At 39.6% G+C, this 20,923-nt stretch overlaps 1 protein-coding gene and 1 pseudogene across 1 annotated transcript in view; both read left to right on the top strand.

Moving 5' to 3' along the window:
• LOC134385166 (procollagen galactosyltransferase 2) overlaps positions 1–20,923 on the top strand; it is a 111,557-nt gene that overhangs the window by 56,030 nt on the left and 34,604 nt on the right. The window contains exons 2-4 of the mRNA XM_063107081.1: positions 13,312–13,422; positions 17,898–18,015; positions 20,387–20,521. Of these exons, the coding sequence (XP_062963151.1) occupies positions 13,312–13,422; positions 17,898–18,015; positions 20,387–20,521 (364 nt within the window). The remainder of the gene's footprint in view (positions 1–13,311; positions 13,423–17,897; positions 18,016–20,386; positions 20,522–20,923) is intronic.
• LOC134385000 (UPF0696 protein C11orf68-like) lies at positions 1,405–2,249 on the top strand (annotated as a pseudogene).

The raw sequence follows: 20,923 nt of genomic DNA, 5'->3' as shown, positions 1-20,923 counted from the left end.
CAAGGGGAAAGGAGCGATCAGGCAGTTTCGTCTTCAGTGGGGGGTGCCAGCCTCCCGCAGTGGGCTGGGGGGGCCGCTGCACTCTTCTTCCTCTGGGGCAGGTGCAGGAGAGATGGTCTTGCACATCAGAGACCGGTGGGGATGCGCCTCCCTCCCCCCACAGCTGGAGGATTTGTTCATTTCCTCGGGAGCCTGAGAACAAAACGAATCTTAACAACTCGGCCTAGTAACTGTGTAGAAATTTGTTTAACTCAATAAAGAGAGTATTTTAGTCTGTGCTTCTCTAGTTAATTAGACACGTATCTCTGCAAACTCCAAGCAGCTAATTTGTAAGGATGTTTGTCAGAAGTGGATGCTTAGGCAAGTTTTGGAGCTGCTTAATCTGTATACCAGGAAAATGTGCCTCGTACAATAAGACACACTTTGTCAGAAGGATTAGGAGAATTTTAAGTCCTGTCGAAGAAACAACAATGAAGGAAAGAAGTAGATGCTATGTAAGGTCTCCTACACTATTTCTAAAAAATGTAGGAGTAATATAGAATTCTCGTAACTTTTAGCTGACATTGTAGTCAAGGAGGTTTTTTTGTTTCATTTATATTTACTCTTACTTGTAATACATGAGTGAAGAATATGGTGCCTTAAGTCTGATTCTCAGTTTCAGGAATTGCTCTATGTGTGCTTCAGAACTATCATGGGGTCAGTGGTTTGCCTCTCATAGTGCTCTTTATGGCTATTACTGCATGTTGGTGGCTTGTGGCTGTGTGTCACAATGGATGTGATTTTCGCTGACATGCTGTGCTGCTCTGCACAATCGCAAGCCCGATGGAGCCTGTGGCCCTCTTTCACGCTGCTTTCCGGACCACTTTCCCACCTCCTGGAGTTGCTCAGTGCTCCTTTTTACCCTTTCTTTGTCCTAAGGTGCTCCCTGTCAGCTTCATACATCACCTCTCTCTCGCCAGGTATCGGAATGGCCAGGTGGGCCTGTGGGTCTCCCTCCCTCCTAGACCTTGTTGTGAAGAGAGAAGCTGGTTCTCATCCAATTTCAGGAAGAGACTTGAAAGTAGATCCATTTGGTTATTGTTATCCCCTCTAGTTTTTGAATAATGTTTTTAATAAGGCTAGTTTTAATTCAAATACCTATTTTACAAAATAAGATCTTCAAATATTAGTCACACACCTCTATCCCCTATTTTTCTATACCTTATGACTTAAGTTACAGTGTCAAGTTACTTGCTGTTGGACAGAAGTTTGTTCTCTGTCTATGTGGATTTCCACTTTGCTTTGTTTAACAATTTATTTTTTTCTCTTGAACATTCCTGAACATTTTCTCCCTTAAAGATTTAATTGTTACTTTTGGAGCAGCAGTGATGTCCAAAACTTTATGTAAGAAGAACAAAAGCGAAGATGGCAGCTGCGGCGGCCGCCGTGGCGGGGACGGGGCGCGAAGGCAGCGGGGCGGATCCCCGGCAGGAGCGGAGCCGGGCCCGGGGCTGGGCCGGCGCCGAACGCAACGAAGGCCGGAGCAGGATGGAGCCAGGTGAGGAGCTGGAGGAGGAGGACTCTCCAGGCGGCCGTGAGGATGGCTTCACTGCTGAGCGAGCATCTGGCTGCGGAGGCCATGGCAGCCGACATGGACCCTTGGCTGGTGTTTGATGCCCGCACCACGCCTGCCACTGAGCTGGATTCCCGGTTGGCCAAGTACCCACCATCCCAAGTTACTCGCTATGGGGACCCGGGTTCACCCAACTCTGAGCCTGTGGGCTGGATCGCAGCCTATGGGCAGGGTTACATCCCCAACTCGGGCGACGTGCAGGGTCTGCAGGCAGCCTGGGAGGCTCTGCAGACCAGTGGGCGGCCCATCACACCAGGTACCCTGCGCCAACTGGCCATCACTCACCACGTGCTCTCGGGCAAGTGGCTAATGCACCTGGCACCTGGCTTCAAGCTGGACCACGCCTGGGCTGGCCAAAGTGAGCCCCCGGGCCAAAGAGGGTGGGCGCCAGGTCATCTGTGTTTACACGGATGACTTCACGGACCGCTTAGGTGTACTGGAGGCAGATTCAGCCATCCGTGCAGCAGGCATTAAGTGCTTGCTTACCTACAAGCCTGATGTCTACACCTACCTGGGCATCTACCGGGCCAACCGCTGGCATCTCTGCCCCACTCTCTATGAGAGCCGTTTCCAGCTGGGGGGCAGTGCCCGTGGCTCCCGTGTGCTGGACCGCGCCAACAATGTGGAACTGACCTAGTGAGACCAAGTGGGGGAGATCATCCTCTGCTCGTGCCCCCCGCCCCCTTACTGGGGATGGATCCTCCTGTCTTTCTCCTCCTTGTCCCAGGAAGGCAAGTCCCCCAGCTTTGAGGACTAGGTCACTTGGGAACCGCCTGCGTCTTTGATGTCCTTGAACTTTTGCCCTCTATTTAGGGCTGACTCAAGCCCGCACAGGCTGGGGGCTCTGGCTCGCTGAGGGCCGGGCCCTCCGCCTCCCTCTTCAGTGCTGCTCCCCTCCACTGCCCAGGACCACAGGTCGGGTACAGACACCCAAGAGGAGAAGGAGCGCCTTCCTTGGCCACCCTCATCCCCAGCTCTACCTCCCCATTTCCTGCATTCTCCCCTTCTTTCCTCCCTCCCTCAAGGGAGAAAACTTAGTGCTTCCAGTCCCTCTCCTTGGAGCCTCAATAGTCCAGGGGGCAGGGGCCATGCAGTCCTGAGCATGCATTTTGTGGGGACATAGTTGTGCCCACACATCTCCTGGCAGAGAGGAGATGCCAGAGTCATGGACTTGGGGCCTGCCACTCCTGCCACCTCACACAACCTGCACCACCTTCCTCCCTTCCTGAGCTACCTTGACATGTGCCTGCTCCTGGCATTTCAATAAAACCCAGCTTGGGTCTGTGTCTTGAAAAAAAAAAAAAAGAAGAAGAAGAACAAAAGCCGTTATGGATTGGGTTGAATCAAATCCCATTTGCTGACAACGCCAGATATGGAGGAAGTACTGCTGTTCATGTCTCTTCATTTACTCCTGTCAAGGCCAAGTTCGTGCTCTCAGGGGTCCCTGCTGCTGATAATCTCAGCAGCTTTCCCTCCCTGAAGGAACAGCTGAATTGCCAATAAAATCTAAGCATTTTTACTCTTTTAAGGGTCTCAAACACCTCTATCTTCCCATGACTCTTTCCTTCCTTCCTTCCTTCCTTTTTAAGTTTCTTTCATTTAATGCTGAACTTGTGCAAGCAAGTTGCAAACATCATGACAGTTCAGCCCTCTCTAAATATTTCACGTTATTCTCCTAAGAGCAAAACATTCTCCTACATAACCTCCACGCCATTACCACCTTCAAGAAGTTTAATGTTGGTACAATATTTTCTAGCACAGAGTTGAGACTCAAATTTTCCCAGTAGTTCTAATAATGGCCTCTAGACCAGGATCAAAGGAAAGACCACGCATTATATTTAGTCATCGTTTAATCTAGGATGGTTCCTTCAGCATTTTTTGTCTTCATGTTATTGACATTTTTCAGTAGTTTGCCAGTTGTTTTATGATTTGTCTAATAATTTGGATTTGTCTGGTCCTTTTCTCTTGATTATATTCAAGTTAAACATTTTTGGCAAGAATACTGCATAATTAATATTGTGTTCTCAGGGTATCACATCGGAAAATACTTTATGTCATTTTATCAATTTGGTGATTGGTGATGTTAAGTTTGATAGCTTGGTTAAGATGGTGTCTGCCAGACTTTGTTGCAAGGTCTTTGTTGCAATTAATAAGTAATCTGTGGGGTGATATTATGAAACTCTAAATATCCTGTTTGCCAAGAACCTTTTACTCAATGGTTTAACAACCATTAATGATTTTGCCTGAATCAGTTCTTATATTGGTGATTCAAAGGTAGTGACTTTTATAAGTCTATCATTCATTTTACAGTTATTAGATGTCATTCTTCTGTAAAGAAGTATCTCCCCTTCCCCTACCTTTTTTTGTTTTAATATCACTATGAACTCATAAATTACTTTTATTCAGTATATGACAGTCCATTATTGTTTACCCTTTTTGATGCTCAAATTGACTCCTATTTGGCCAATGAGAGCCCCTTCAAGCTGGCTTTTGTGTCTTTCTGTTTCCTTCAGTCTTTGAGCACTTCCTTAGTCTATGGAACAATAGGATGTTTCTGAATAATCTTATGTCTTCCCTATGCCAACCTGGGATTAGCCATTTCTTCAAGGAGCTCTGGTTCCTTTTATTGGGAAATGGTATTTAGAAACCAAGATCTGGAGCTAGATATGCTTCTTGCCACTGGAGTGTCATTGCTTTAGTGGACAGCATTAGGAAATGCATGGATTTTTATTTTTAAATTTTTTTTTTTGATTTTTTAAAAAATTTATTTATTTATTTATTTATTTATTTTTTAAATTTTATTTTGTCGATATACATTGTGGCTGATTATTGTTGCCCCTCACCAAAACCTCCCTCCCGCCTCCCTCCCACTCCCGCCACCAACGTCCCCTCTGTTTGCTTGTTGTATCAACTTCAAGTAATTGTGGTTGTTATATCTTCTTCCTCCCCAGCCCGGTTTTTTTTGTGTGTGTGTGTGTGTGTGTCTGTGTGTGTGAATTTATATATTAATTTTTAGCTCCCACCAATAAGTGAGAACATGTGGTATTTCTCTTTCTGTGCCTGACTTGTTTCACTTAAGAAAATTCTCTCAAGGTCCATCCATGTTGTTGCAAATGGCAGTATTTCATTCGTTTTTATAGCTGAGTAGTATTCCATTGTGTAGATGTACCACATTTTCCGTATCCACTCATCTGATGATGGACATTTGGGCTGGTTCCAACTCTTGGCTATTGTAAAGAGTGCTGCGGTGAACATGGGGGAACAGGTATACCTTCGACTTGATGATTTCCATTCCTCTGGGTATATTCCCAACAGTGGGATAGCTGGGTCGTATGGTAGATCTATCTGCAATTGTTTGAGGAACCTCCATACCATTTTCCATAGAGGCTGCACCATTTTGCAGTCCCACCAACAATGTATGAGAGTTCCTTTTTCTCCGCAACCTCGCCAGCATTTATCGTTCAGAGTCTTTTGGATTTTAGCCATCCTAACTGGGGTTAGATGGTATCTCAGTGTGGTTTTGATTTGCATTTCCCGGATGCTGAGTGATGTTGAGCATTTTTTCATATGTCTGTTGGCCATTTGTATATCTTCCTTAGAGAAATGCCTACTTAGCTCTTTTGCCCATTTTTTAATTGGGTTGCTTGTTTTCTTCTTGTAAAGTTGTTGGAGTTCCTTATATATTCTGGATATTAATCCTTTGTCAGATGTATATTTTGCAGATATTTTCTCCCACTCTGTTGGTTGTCTTTTAACTCTGTTAATTGTTTCTTTTGCTGTGCAGAAGCTTTTTAGTTTGATACAATCCCACTTGTTTATTTTTCCTTTGGTTGCCCTTGCTTTTGGGGTCGTATTCATGAAGTCTGTGTCCAGTCCTATTTCCTGAAGTGTTTCTCCTATGTTTTCTTTAAGAAGTTTTATTGTTTCAGGGTGTATATTTAAATCTTTAATCCATTTTGAGTTGATTTTAGTATATGGTGAGAGGTATGGGTCTAGTTTCATTCTCCTGCATATGGATATCCAGTTATCCCAGCACCATTTGCTGAAGAGGTAGTCCCTTCCCCGGCGAATAGGCTTGGTGCCTTTGTCAAAGATCAGATGGCAGTAAGTGTGTGGGTTGAATCTGGATTCTCTATTCTATTCCATTGATCAGTGTGTCTGTTTTTGTGCCAGTACCATACTGTTTTGGTTATTATAGCTTTGTAGTATAGCTTAAAGTCAGGTAGTGTTATGCCTCCGGCTTTATTTTTTTTGCTCAGCATTGCTTTGGCTAGGAAATGCATGGATTTTTAAATATTGAGTTTGTAGCAATACTTCCAATTCCAATGCAACATCATAACGTTCTTCCTCTCATTACCCCATTTCATATTTGTATATCTTTGATCCTGCTGTGACAACCTTGGTTCTAAAGTGTTCATGTCCACTACTTCACAATACAAAGAGGGACTTCAAAAAGTTCATGGAAAAATAGAATTAAAAAATAATACAATCTTACCATGAGCTTTTATTTATTTATTTATTTTTCTTAATTTTATTTTGTCAATATACAATGTGGTTGATTATTGTTGCCCATTACTGAAACCTCCCTCCCTCCTCCCTCTCCCCCCTCCCACCCAACAATGTCCTTTCTGTTTGCTTGTCGTACCAACTTCAAGAAATTGTAGTTGTTATGTCCTCTTCCCCCACCCCCCACCCACAGTTTTATTTTGTGTGTGTGTGTGTGAATTTATTTAATTATTTTTAGCTCCCACCAATACGTGAGAACATGTGCCTGACTTGTTTCACTTAAGAAAATTCTCTCAAGGTCCATCCATGTTGTTGCAAATGGCAGTATTTCATTCATTTTTATAGCTGAATAGTATTCCATTGTGTAGGTATACCACATTTTCTGTATCCACTCATCCGATGATGGACATTTGGGCTGGTTCCAACTCTTGGCTATTGTAAAGAGTGCTGCGATGAACATGGGGGAACAGGTAGACCTTTGACTTGATGATTTCCATTCCTCTGGGTATATTCCTAGCAGTGGGATAGCTGGGTCATATGGCAGATCTATCTGTAATTGTTTGAGGAACCTCCATACCATTTTCCATAGAAGCTGCAGCATTTTGCAGTCACACCAGCAATGTATGAGAGTTCCTTTTTCTCCACAACCTCGCCAGCATTTATCGTTCAGAGTCTTTTGGATTTTAGCCATCCTAACTGGGGTGAGATGGATCTCAGTGTCATTTTGATTTGCATTTCCCGGATGCTGAGTGATGTTGAGCATTTTTTCATATGTCTGTTGGCCATTTGTATATCTTCCTTAGAGAAATGCCTACTTAGCTCTTTTGCCCATTTTTTAATTGGGTTGCTTGTTTTCTTCTTGTAAAGTTGTTGGAGTTCCTTATATATTCTGGATATTAATCCTTTGTCAGATGTATATTTTGCAAATATTTTCTACCACTCTGTTGGTTGTCTTTTAACTCTGTTAATTGTTTCTTTTGCTGTGCAGAAGCTCTTTAGTTTGATATAATCCCATTTGTTTATTTTTCCTTTGGTTGCCCTTGCTTTTGGGGTCGTATTCATGAAGTCTGTGTCCAGTCCTATTTCCTGAAGTGTCTCTCCTATGTTTTCTTTAAGAAGTTTTATTGTTTCAGGGTGTATATTTAATTCTTTAATCCATTTTGAGTTGACTTTAGTGTATGGCGAAAGGTATGGGTCTAGTTTCATTCTTCTGCATATTGATATCCAGTTCTCCCAGCACCATTTGCTAAAGAGGCAGTCTCTTCCCCAGTGTATAGGCTTGGTGCCTTTGTCAAAGATCAGATGGCTGTAGGTGTGTGGGTTGAATCTGGATTCTCTGTTCTATTCCATTGATCAGTGTGTCTGTTTTTATGCCAGTACCATACTGTTTTGGTTATTATAGCTTTGTAGTATAGTTTAAAGTCAGGTAGTGTTATGCCTCTAGCTTTATTTTTTTTGCTCTGCATTGCTTTGGCTATGCGTGGTCTTTTGTTATTCCATATAAATGTCTGGATAGTTCTTTCCATTTCTGAGAAAAATGTCATTGGGATTTTGATGGGGATTGCATTAAATTTGTATATCACTTTGGGTAGTATGGACATTTTCACTATGTTGATTCTTCCAATGCAAGAGCATGGGATATCTTTCCATCCTCTTGTATCCTCTCTAATTTCTCTCAGCAGTGGTTTGTAGTTCTCATTATAGAGATATTTCACCTCCTTGGTTAACTCAAACATAAACTGCAGGAGTTCACTGCCACACGACCACCCTTACAAGAAATTCTCAAGGGAGTACTGGGTTTGGTTCCTGAAAAATAATTACCACTGCCATAAAAACCCATGAAAAATCTAAACCCACTAGTATAATAAAAATGACATTCATGAAGATAGAACAAACAAACAAAAAGCCTATCTACAACCTAAGGAACCGACAAACACAGAAAACAAACAGTAAATCAGAAAGCAAGGAACAAAAGACACCTAAGACAACCAAACAACAATCAATAAAATGCTAGGAATAAATCAACACTTTTCAGTAACGACTCTTAATGTAAAATGCTTAAATTCCCCAATCAAAAGACACAGACTGGCTGACTGGATTAAAAAGGAGGACCCAAGTATATGGTGCCTTCAAGAGACCCACCTCACCCATAAAGACTCACATAGACTAAGAGTGAAAGGATGGAAAAAGATTTACCATGCAAACAGAAAAGAAAAATGAGCTGGAGTAGCTATTCTTATATCTGTCAAAGTAGACTTTAAACCAAAAACCATAAAAAGAGACAATGAGGGACACTACATAATGATAAAAGGACTGATCCATCAAGAAGACATAACAATCATAAATATGTACGCACCCAATGTTGGAGCAGCCAGATTTATAAAACAAACTCTATTAGAACTAAAGAAGGAAATAGACACTAATACTATAATAGCAGGGGACCTGAACACCCCACTGTCAATAATGGACAATTCTTTCATCTAGGCAAAGAATCAGCAGAGAAACACAAGATCTAAACAGTACTATAGAACAATTGGACTTGGCAGATATCTACAGAACAGTCCATCCACCAGCCTCAGAATATTCATTCTTCTCATCAGCACATGGATCATTCTCCAGGATAGATCACATATTAGGTCACCAATCAAGTCTCAAAAAATTCAAAAAAAATTGGAATTATCCCATGTATTTTCTCAGACCATAATGGATTAAAACTAGAAATCAATAACAAACGAAATTCTGGAAACTATACAAACACATGGAAATTAAACAGCATTCTACTTAATGACATATGGGTCCAAGAAGAAATCAAGCAGGAAATCAAAAAATTTATTGAAACTAATGAAAATAATATTACCATGAGCTTTTTGAAGACCCCCTCATACACACAATATAGTTTACGAAGTTTTACAATATAACTACTAACAAAAAAATCCACAGAATGAAATTTAAGATTTTTTTGAAGTTATTTTTGTCCTTAAAAAGTATCCCACTGAGTATGTACAAGTATAGTCCGTGTCCTACGTGCAAAAGTTACTTGGGTTCATTCTTTTTTTTCCACGGGGTTATGTTATCAATTTCATTTGTAATAAGTTTCATTTGTGTCTGTTTGTATTTGACATTAGAATTTTTTCCCTATAATTTTTGGCTTAATTTTAGTTTTTGCACATGTAAAATAATAGTATGTTTTTCAAAAGTCAAAACTATATAAATGAGATACTCAGAATAGTCTCACCCTCTTCCCTGTATCTTCCATCCCATTCTCACATGCTTACTGTTGGTTACCAATTTCATTAGTTTCTTGTTTATCCTATCTGTATTTTTTTTTTTAAAGATGTAGTCCCCCCCCCTTTTTTTAAAGGTAGCATCGGATATATTTCTTGCAACTCATTTATTCACTTATCCTGGAAATCACTCCATATTAGCTCACAGAGATTGTTCTTATTGTTTTTTACAGCTGTGTAGCCCAATCAGTGATGTTTATTTAACTGGTCTTTCATGGATGAGCATTTAGGTTGTTTCCAATATTTTGCTGTTACAATTAATACCACACTGAATAACGCCGTGCATTTTTTAAAAGTTACGTGGAGACTGACATTCAGGGTAAATTTCTGGAAGTGGAATTTTGGGTCAAAAGAAAAATGCAGATGTCATTATGTTAGATTTATGTCAGTTTACCTTTCGTAGGATTATTCCATTTGGCACTCCACCAGCAATGTATGACAGTGCCCATTTTCAGGAATCCTTTCCAAGAGAGGGTACAGTCTAGCTTTAGAATTTTTGTCAATTGATAGGTAAGAAACGGTACCTCAATGTAGTTTTAATTTGCTTCTCTTTTATCACAGCTGAATTTGAGCATCTTTTGATATGAGCTATTTTTATCTTTTTCTTGTAAATTGCTCTCGTCTTTTGCTCACTTTTCTATCAAATTTTTAGCTATTTTTCTCTTTTTCTAAGAATACTTTACTATTTAGGGAAATTAGCCTTGTATAGTCTGCAAATATTTTCTCTCAGTTTGTTTTGTGCCTTTGCTTACAGTGTTTTTTTCTGCCATACAAACTGATAGTTAAATTTTTAAGTAGTCATATTTATGAATCTTTTTTTTTATTGCATCTGGATTTTGAATCATAGTTAGAAATCCTTTTAACTACCCAGATTATAAAGAAATTTAGTCCTGTTTTCTGTAACTGCTTGTATGTTTTTATTTTAGTTTTTCATGTAGACTTCTTATCTTCTTGGAATTATTGCTGTGTGTGGTGTGAGGTATGCATCCAATTTTATCTTTTTTCCAACTAGCTATCCAGTTGTCTCAACATCTTTTCTGAAAGTCTCTTCACCCCAATGAGTTGAGGTGCCACCTTTATCATATGCTAATTTCTGTACTTCCTATACTGTTCCACTGGTCTCCCATCTATCCCTGTGTCATTACCCCATAGTTTTAATTGTAGTGGCTTTATAGTATGTTTTAATATCTGTTTTAGTTTTATTCTGTGTGGTTTTGAAAAATCAGGAATAGGTGTTGATTTTTTTTAAAGTCCTTTTACAAATTTGCAGAGATAATCATATGATTTTTCTTCAGGTCTGTTAATAAGTGAGTTATGTTTATGCATTACCTTTATATTGAACAATCTTAGGTTATGCTATAATATTTTCTTGATAGGATGTTGGATTCCATTTGCAAATACTTTAAAGTTTTTGCAGCATATTCATTAAAAGATATTGGTCTGTAGTTGTGTGTGTGTATGCTTGTGTGCATTACTCTTTAAGTTTAAATATGAATATTATGTTTTCATTATAAAAATAACTTAGAACTTTCACTTTCTTTCTCCACTCTAGAGAACAAGCTATGTAACTTTGGAAATATCGAGTGCAAGACTTGGTAGAATTCCTCTGTGAAACCATCTGGGCCTAGTGTATTTTTTATTTCTTCCGTGAACATTATTCTTTTAAGTTTTATATCTCTACTGGAGTCAATTTTGCTAATGTGCAAAATTGCTAATGTGCAGAAAAACATCCACAGTTTTTCTAGGAAATCTTCCCTTTTATCCACTTTTCAAATTTATGAGGATACTTCAAAAAGTTCATGGAAATATTCATATTTTCTTTCAGTTCTATTTTTTCATGAACTTTTTTGAAGTACCCTCATATTTTTCATTGAGCAGTTGCTTATGTTTAAAACAATTTTTCTTTCAAATCGACCATATTCCTCCCCACTTGTCATTTCTCATTTCTTATGTTTGTGTTGTCTTGAGTAGGTGTCTTAACTAGTGCTTGTCTTTTGTTGGTTTTTCTCAAAGAAGTAGCATTTCAGATTGTTTATAGTTCACTCTTTTTCTGTCTTATACCTCATGACTTTCTGCCTTTATCTGTACTATGAATTTCCTGCTTTGCTACTCTTTTTCTAGCTTTATGAGTAGGAATTTAACTCATTTATTTTTATCAATTTGAACATTGAAACTATAATGTTTTTTCTGATCACTGCTTTAATTATATCCCAAAATTCTGATAGGCAGTGTTTTTACTATTAATTTTTAGAAGTTCTGAAATTGGTTTGTATTTCTAAGAGATTTTTTTTTTTTTTGTCTTTTTTTTTCGTGACCGGCACTCAACCAGTGAGTGCACCGGCCATTCCCATATAGGATCCGAACCCGGAGCGGGAGCGTCGCCGCGCTCCCAGCGCCACACTCTCCCGAGTGCGCCACGGGCTCGACCCTCTAAGAGAATTTTTAATGGAATTTTTTGTTTTTTATTATTAATTCTAGTTTAGCACTGTGATCAGAAAATGTTTATATTATTTCAATTTTATGGAGGATTTCTTTGTGATGTAGTTGTTGGTCAATGTTAGTAAATGTTCCCCGTAAATGTAAGAAGAACTTATAGTCTCTATTATTGTGTTGTACAAATATTCTGTGCATTTACTTTTTCCCTCACTCCTGCTATCTTCAACTGGAAGTTGCACGTTATCATTTCTTATGATGTTTCTGTTTTTCTTTGCAGTTTCTATACTTTCTACTGTATCAGGGATCAGCAAACTACAGCCTGAAGACCAGCTGCCTGTTTCTGTAAATAGAGTTTTATTGAAACACAGCAATGCTCATCCATTTACATATTGTTTATGGCTGCTTTATTACTACAGTGGCAGCATTAAGTAGTTGCCACAGAGAGTGTATGGCCTCAAGCTTAAAATATTTACTATCTACCTCTTAAAGAACAAGTTTGCCAACCCCTGTACTATATGAAGGTGCATAGATATTTATACCTACTCTATCTTTGATGTGAATTGCATCTTTTAGTACTATAAAGTCTCCTTCTTTGTAATTTTTAATATTTTGGGGCCTGAATTCTACCTTGTTTGATGTCAGCATTACAACCCCTGTTTTCTTTCCTTTTTTTTTTTTTTTACTTCATTGGTTTATCTCTTCAGTTTTAGGTGTTCTGGATAACTTTGATTTGCACATGTATCTCATATACAGCATGGAGTTGGGTTTTGCTTTGTGATAAAATTTGAAAATATTTTAATAAGTGAGTTAAGCCCTGTTAGAAGTGGAATCATTTTTTAAGCTTTCAGTGTAGAATAGAAACAAGTTTTACATACGATATTTGAAGGCTTCTGAAGATAATGTATTTTGTATAAACCCAAAATAGGTAGGTGAAGATACCTTAGATTTCAAGTTTTATATTGGAAATTATTATTGTGGTTTCACCCTCTTATATATATGATTAAATCAGCACTGACTAGATATTTTGTTGTGACCTAAAAATTGACTTGACACGAACATGAAACTGAATTGCTGCTTAAATTGAGGGTAAATGTTAGTAGAATTTACATCTTAGATAACTAAAAAGTAAAACAAATGGGAAAATTTTCAAAAAGACTCATTAACTGACTCTAGGTTAATTCATTTTTTGCTTATACTGTTTTTGTGTTTTCATATGTTTATTAATACAATCATTATGAATTCTACAATTGGCTAAACCCTGTTTATGCAACTCATGATACAAAGATGATTTTAAGCAGTATCTCTCACTTCAGAAATTCATTGTCTAGTTTGGACCGTGAAGACATTATTGCCACGCATACAATTTTTTGCCAGAACTGATCATTCTCCTTTCAGTTAGAATGGGGTCCTTTGGATTTCCCCCCCTTTCTTTGGATGACATAACTAAACTATACTGCGTTTTCTCTCATGCAGGGCAGCCACTGATCACAATGTGGATAATACGACTGAAATACTCAGGGAGTGGTTAAAAAATGTACAGAGACTCTATCACTATGTGGAGTGGAGGCCTATGGATGAACCAGAGTGAGTAACAAGAGTGAATTTTGTAAACTCCTTATTTACCCGTCCTTCTTAACCACTTCTGCAGCCCTTCAGGCTTTCAGTCTCAGAGACACGTGACTTTTCATTGTCTTTCATCTCTGTACTTAAGTGCGTTACCAACACCTGCCACGTTTTCCTTTCACAGATCTTCATAGTTCCTTCCTCCCTGGCTGCCAGCCAAGTTCAGTTTTTTGTTAGTTCATAAATAAATTACCACAGCAGTATATATGTAAATGTTATTATTTATTCTTATTTTGAGTATAAACATTTTATACTTGAGGGATCATAGTGAAAAGTTTGCAAACCTTGCTTTTATTTATCATGTCTTGGTCATTATTATATAAAAATAGTTAAGGAGCTTTGTTTTTTTAACTGGAAAGTATACATTGTATGGCTATATCATAATTATTTAATCAGTCCTCTACTGAGATGGATAGGTAGGTTATTTCCAATTGTAACCATAGCAACTTCTTTCTTTAAAAAATTTTTTTATTGAATCAAAATTGATTATACATATTTTGGGGGTTCAACATTGAGATATGTTGATCAAATAAATATTACTAGCATATATATTGTTATACATCGTAGTTATTCCTTATGCCCCTTGTCCAAAATCTCCCCCTCCCCTTCTCACTCCCCCCTCCCCCCTCTAATTACCCTAGATTTCTTCTCTCCCTCTGAAAGAGTAATGGTTACTCTGTTGATCTGTTGCCTAGATGATCTGTCCAATGCTGAGAGGTGTGATCAGGTCCCCCAATATTATCATAGAGCAGATGCTTCTTCTGTCACTCTGAAATGGCCTTTGTGGAGAGAGACATCCTCTTCTTTTCTTTATATCCGCTGGTGACTCTCCTTGTGTCAATGCACTCCAGTGGCTGGCGGACCATCTGCATGGTGGTTGTGGCATCCAGCTGCTTTCGCGGCAGCCATGGTTATTGTGGTGGCTGTGGTGGGCCACCCACGTGGCGGTGATGTTTTTGGCATGCTCCTTGGTGCTGACAGTGTGCCTGGTTGTGGGGAGTGTCTGGTCCCTGGGTCCACACCTCAGGTCTCCAGGTGGGTCCCCAGGCACTGGCGTGGTGTGTCTATTTGTGGGAGGAGAGTCTGGTCCCTGGCTCCAGTCCCCAGGTGGGCCCCAAGGTGCTGACATGGTGTGCTTGGTTGTGGGAGGGGGGTCCAGTCCTCTTCTCCATGCCTTGGGTCCCCGGGCAGGCCCCAAGGTGCTGGTAAGGTGTGCTTGGTAGTGGGTGGGGGATCCGGTCCTCTTCTCCATGCCTCAGGTCCCTGGGCAGGTCCTGAGGTGCTGGTGAGGTGTGCCTGGTTGTGGGCAGGGGTTCTGGTCCCCAGCTGCATGTCCTGGGCCCCTGGGCAGGCCCCAAGGTGCTGGTGGTATGAGTGGCTGTGGGCAGGGGTCCTGTCCTTGGCTCCATGCCTCATGTCCCCTGGCGGGCCCTGAAGCACTAATGGTGTACCTGAGCTGGAACTAATTTTTTGTCCTTTGCTTACTTCTAAAATGGAGAAACTTCCTGTGGGAACCAGTACTTGAGCTGTGTAGTTGAGTTAAATTGCTGCTTTGCTGCTGTTTCCCTAGGGAAGCCTTTTTGTGCAGCTCAGGGTTTTATGGGTGACCTTACAGGTACTTCAGGCTCTCCAGAGACGTGGTGCACCTGGGTTGTATAGAAACTCTGATCTGGGCCCGAGTTTTCTAATCAAACTACACCCCATGCAATTCTGCATTCCCGACCAGTCTCCTCTGAGTGGTCCTGTGCTGATTAGGGGGCGGATTGGCTGTCCTTGCTGTGTCCCAGTGTTCTTCCAGTGGGCCCGTCTTCCCTGCTGCCCACACTCCAAACTCTTCACATGGGATGGGCCCTGTGCTGGTCTCTTGTGTTGACTCACCAGCCTCTGAATGGCTCCCCTTTTTTTAGCTGTTCTGACTCTTCGCTCCTGCGTGGGTCCACAGGAACCCTATTAGTGATCTTGCTGTCCTGGGGGCCACCAAGGCCCTCTTCTCCCCTTCCACTTCCAAGTAACTCCATCTGAAGGGCACAGCTGCAGCTTCTGCTGGCTCTTGCTCCATGCACTCAGCAGCTCCAGCATTAAAACAGCTGCGGCCCAAAACTCTCGGAGCAGCGTTTTCTTTCTCTCTTCATGGTTTCTCCCCCACTTCATGAACTCCGTAGGTCTCTCCTCCTCTTCCCCTGAGCTGCAGTGGCACTAGCTTGGCTGATGTTACATTTTTTCATTGTAAATTGGTTGATTTGTTGGACAGAGTGATGCTGGGGACTATCTATTCCACCATCTTGACCAGAAACTCAACCATAGCAACTTCTTAGTTGGCTCTATTTCCAAGTCATCCTACATACCATACTGTGAAATCAATGTACCTAAAATACAAATGAAATAGTTTCATTTCTCTATTAAAAGGACTCCAGTGGCTCTCCAGTACCTACAGACCAAAGTTCAAATACCTGACACTTTTATTTAAAAGATTCCATTAACTGAGCATTCATATTTTCTGCTTCTTCCCAAAAGAAAATCTGCTTCATCCAGAATGTCCTTATATTTTCAACCCTCGAACTGTTGCCCATGCAGTTCCTGGAAGGCCCTTTTCTTCTTTGAAACCAGCTCTTTTCCTAAATCATACCCACTACAGAAAGCTATTCCTCGTCATTCCAGGTATAAAGGTCTACCTTCCTCTCAACAATTGTAGCACTTATTTTCTACATCATTCTTTTTGATACAACAATATGCTTAAGTAACATTATTAGTCAACTGTGCAATTTATGCATATTTCTAAATAAATGACAGGTTCTCTGGTAGGGGCTAGAGTATACAAACACTTTATATTTCCCCCCAGTGCTGTATTATTGGCAGGCACTAAATTAATACTTGTTGGATGAACAAATGAGTGAATAAGAACAAGTATAAATGTAATGTATTTAACGCTTACTATTGTAAATGTTTCCAAGACTCCTATAACTCCACATTAAGAAATTACAGAACTACCATGAATGAGTTGCCAGAATTTCTGCCCAGGATAAGTAATTTATTGAAAGCCAAATTTGTATTATAATAATCATAAATGACATCCCAGAACACATTTCTATTCCTCTAGTCTCTCTCTCTTAATGTAACCGTGCAAACATGTGGTCTTTATATAAGAAAAATTTAACAATGAAGTTTGAACACTGTAAAAGATTTTAAACACCCCTTGGGAGTTCCTTATAATGGAATTCTGCCCAATTAAAATGGCACAGAAAGGGCCGAGCCCGTGGCGCACTTGGTAGAGTGCTGCGCTGGGAGCGCGGCACGCTCCCGCCGCGGGTTCGGATCCTATATAGGACTGACCGGTGCACTCACTGGCTGAGTGCCGGTCACGAAAAAACGACAAAAAAAAAAAAAATAATAATAATAAAATGGCACAGAAAGATTTCGTGCCTTGCATCCTGGTAACGTTCTCTGTACCCAGGTTTTGACTAAATATATTATATGCCAAGGTCAGTGTGAAAAATAATAAGGAAGGCCTTTCTCTCTTTTTTGGCAGGATATTTAGAAAAACAGAAATTCCACTGATTTTTGTTGAAGCAATAATTGGAGAAGGCATTCCAGAGAATTCCTGTACTGTACATAGTTTTATCAACCTTATTTGTATAGTTAAAGTCTCATTGTTTTTGTGATTTTTCATTCACTAAAATAAGTATATTGCCAATGCAGGTACAAGAACTTCAAGGGGTGGCCAGTTTCGGGCTACTGTGACAGCACCAGTGAGTGACCATACCAGCTGGGGGCTTTCAGAAGGGTTCTGGAGGATGGACCGACTCACTTGCCTTTGTGGGCATGCAGGGGTCCGGGCCTGGCTGTGTTGTGGATGTTGCTATAGATACCAGTGACGTTATGTATCTGCCCCATGGCCTCGCTTTACCTGAGATAGGTCAACGGGTTAGGCTGTATGGAAATACTTACTGAGATTCTACCGAGTAAATCAAATCTTTGTTCTTCCTGGGAGACTTGTATTTTTACATATGACCTTTCCAAATTTATCTGATGGCAGGATGTATAAAAAAGTGTCTAGGGACATGAGCTTTCAGGCTAAACTTCCTGAATTCAAATCTTGACTGTATAACACAGGGTGAAAGGCTTAACTGCTCCACACCAATATCCTCATCTGTAAAAGTGGGAGAACAGTAATACTTACCTCATAGGGATCTTGTTAGAACCCATTAAAATATTTCCTGTAAAGATTCTTATGTATATAGTGAGCAGCAAGTTACCTAATCTCTCACTGCTCCAGATTCCTTATCTGCAATATGGGATGTTGATAACAATAATAGTATCTACTTCCTCGGGTTGACAGAGGATTAAATGAGTTAGTACACAGAGACATCTAGGACAGAGCCTGGTACTTGTAGGCACTCAATAATTAAAAGCTATTATTATTGTTATTATTCTTTTAGGTCTTATCCTGATGAAATTGGACCAAAGCATTGGCCAAGCTCCCGGTTTGCCCATGTGATGAAATTACGACAGGCAGCCCTTCGAACTGCGAGGGAAAGATGGTCAGACTACATCCTGGTAAAAACAGATGTTTCATTTCTTGACAGCTGTTATCTAGAATGTGTCCAAACCCGTTGTCCAAAAACCAGGGCCATGGGAACAATCAAAACAACCTTGTGCTTAGGCACAACCTCCTCCAGTTTTTAATACAGACTAAAAGGGAAATTTTAGTAATTTGATGTGAGGATGCCTGGATTTCATCACAGACCTGCTTCTGACATGCATTTCTAGAGAGTGAGCCAAGATGATCCTGAATTATTTGGTCTCTGTCATATCACAGGCATAAGAAACTCTGAAACTTTTTTGTTGGTAAAGCAATATAAATTGTCTTAATCACTTTTTGGAAGAATTTTGGGGATATGAGAAATAATTATATAAAAAGAGATTCAGTTGAACAGCTCTGAACCTCCCTTCCCTTTTGCTCCCGAGTGATTTAAGGAGTGACATCTCTTGCTTGGCCTCCTGGTTGCTCCCAATTATGCTGGGTCTCATGGGGAATTTCTCCCATAAAGAGGTTCCATCACTTCCCTTAGAACTTCCAGAGTGGTCCAGAAAAATGCTGGACTTGATGATTAGGAATCGATGTTATATTTTGTTCTTGTCCTAGATGAAGCTGTCACAGTTGGAAAGGCAGACAGCTTCCTAACAAGGAGCTCTGCAGTCTTCTTTTCCCTTTTGAAAATTGACAGACTTTCTTCTCCATAAGTTCATGGGAACTAAGTTCTTCATCTGTGGCCCCCCAAATTTTTTTGGCAAATGTTTTCCAGTATGAAACTAGAAATAACACCAATAAAACATAGCTAATATTGTTTCACTACATTTCTGGACATCTGCTCCCTGTCGATAGACTCTGGTTCATAAAGGAATACATTTAACCTGTGTCTGCCCCAGCCCCTCAAGCACAACAAAAATCAGCTCAATAATTTATCACACACTTTCTTTTTTTTTTTTTTTTGACTTATGTACAAGGCTGTATATTTTTGGAAATACATTTTTATGTGTTAAAATTTTGTCTTTGAAGCTGCTGCTTCCTTCTCAGGGGAAACAAGAAAAAAACGATCCAACAGTACTCACTGAGTCATATACTACAGACAATAAAGTGCAAGAGATAATTGGGGAGACATAGAATAACATAACTACCATGTCGTAACATATACTGCTGAATAGCTGGCATTTATGGCTACTGACATAGTCCAAATTTAATTTATTTCCTAGAGGAATCAAGATGAAAAGATTGATTACCCTGATGCTCTCAAAAATTTATTTTGGGAATTCAAATGGTTTGAGAAATTTTTTTCATGCTATGGCTAATGATGTTGTTATAAACATAACTTCAACCAATGCTTTTCCTCAAAGTAGCTCCATTTATTCTTAGATACAGGAGATAGACTCATTTACCAAGGCTGCCTTCCATTTTCCATGTTATTTTGCTGCAAAATGTATCAGACACACTTTCAACACAAATAATTTCATAGGAGTTTTCAAATTGTACTGACAGTGTTTAACATTGCATAGCTGTTTCAACATCATTGAAGTGTACTAATGCTGGACCACAAAATTTTGGGGTTCATAAGAATGAATGCGTCTGATAATTTATTTATTTTCATTGTAGTAAAACATAACTAAAATCTATCATTTCAGCCATTTTTAAGTCTACAGTTCACTGTGCTTTTTTTGTTCTTTTCTTTTTTTATTATTCATACATGTGGGGTACAACATTGATTTTCAATAATTGTGTTCAATGTGTGGTGGTTAGATCAGTATAGTTAGCTTATTCATCATTACAATACACAATCATTCTTTGTGTCTGTTGACCAATTCCCCATTCTTTTATATGCTAGAATTTGTTGTTGCACTGTCTCTACAAATAAATCATTATTAATGTGGACTTCTGCTAAAATGGGAAATAGCTTCACTGGTTACCGTGGGTTGATATAATGCACTTTAAATTAAAATTCTACTTGTAACATTAAAATAGCATTGATGGACCTGTTTGGGGACATTCTGGCACTACTGTATAAAACCTAATAGAGTGGGCACTCAATAAGTATTTTTGAATGAATCTTTAAGGACTTGAGAGCCATTAACATCCTGTACTTAAACTACAGCCAAGGCATAGGTTGGGTCCTGGTTGAGTTTGTGTCCAGTCCGGCAATACCAATCCATTGCTTGGTGCCTTGTGCAAAGTTGAACATGTGGAAATTAGACTAGATATATTTTGACTGAATTAAAACTATCCAGCTGAATTGAGTTTCAATAAAGAAGATTGAGATAGCTGGTTCCATATGTCATGAGCAAGCTTCTGCGATCCTTCAGAAGTGTTGGGTTTTTCTTGAACCCATTACTGAAAAGTACGTTTTCACCTGATATTATCTTTTTCCTTTCCTAGTTCATAGATGTCGACAATTTCCTGACTAATCCACAGACCCTCAGTCTAATGATTGCAGAAAACAAAACCATTGTGGCCCCCATGCTGGAGTCTCGGGGATTGTATTCTAATTTCTGGTGCGGAATCACACCTCAGGCAAGTCTTTTGGCTAATGAGTTAAGGCTATGGGTTTTAAAAAGGTAACACTGTGTCGATAGTGGCCCCATTCATCTTTTTCTCATTTATTCCCTTGAAACATGCATGTCGTTGTGTTACTAGAGCAAGCATTTTCAGAAAAGGCCATAAATCCAGGTTCAATGCCACAACCCAATGGGTTCTTCTGTATTAATTATGAAGAATATATTCTAAAGAGCTTAGCCTTGGAGCTTCAAATTAATCAATGTTTTGTATTCTCCCCCAATCCCCGATTCAGGAAATTTTTTAAAAATTACATGATTTTTCTTTGTCATTAGAAAATTAACGTAAGAACACTATAGAAAAACTTAGAAATGGAAAAAAGTAAAAAAAAGAAAAAAAGAAAAAAATTATCCCCACCAC

This window comes from Cynocephalus volans, chromosome 8 (assembly GCF_027409185.1).
Source record: "Cynocephalus volans isolate mCynVol1 chromosome 8, mCynVol1.pri, whole genome shotgun sequence".
Lineage (NCBI taxonomy): Eukaryota > Metazoa > Chordata > Mammalia > Dermoptera > Cynocephalidae > Cynocephalus > Cynocephalus volans.
The sequence above is the reverse complement of the archived record's forward strand: the minus strand, read 5'-3'. Positions and strand labels throughout refer to the sequence as shown.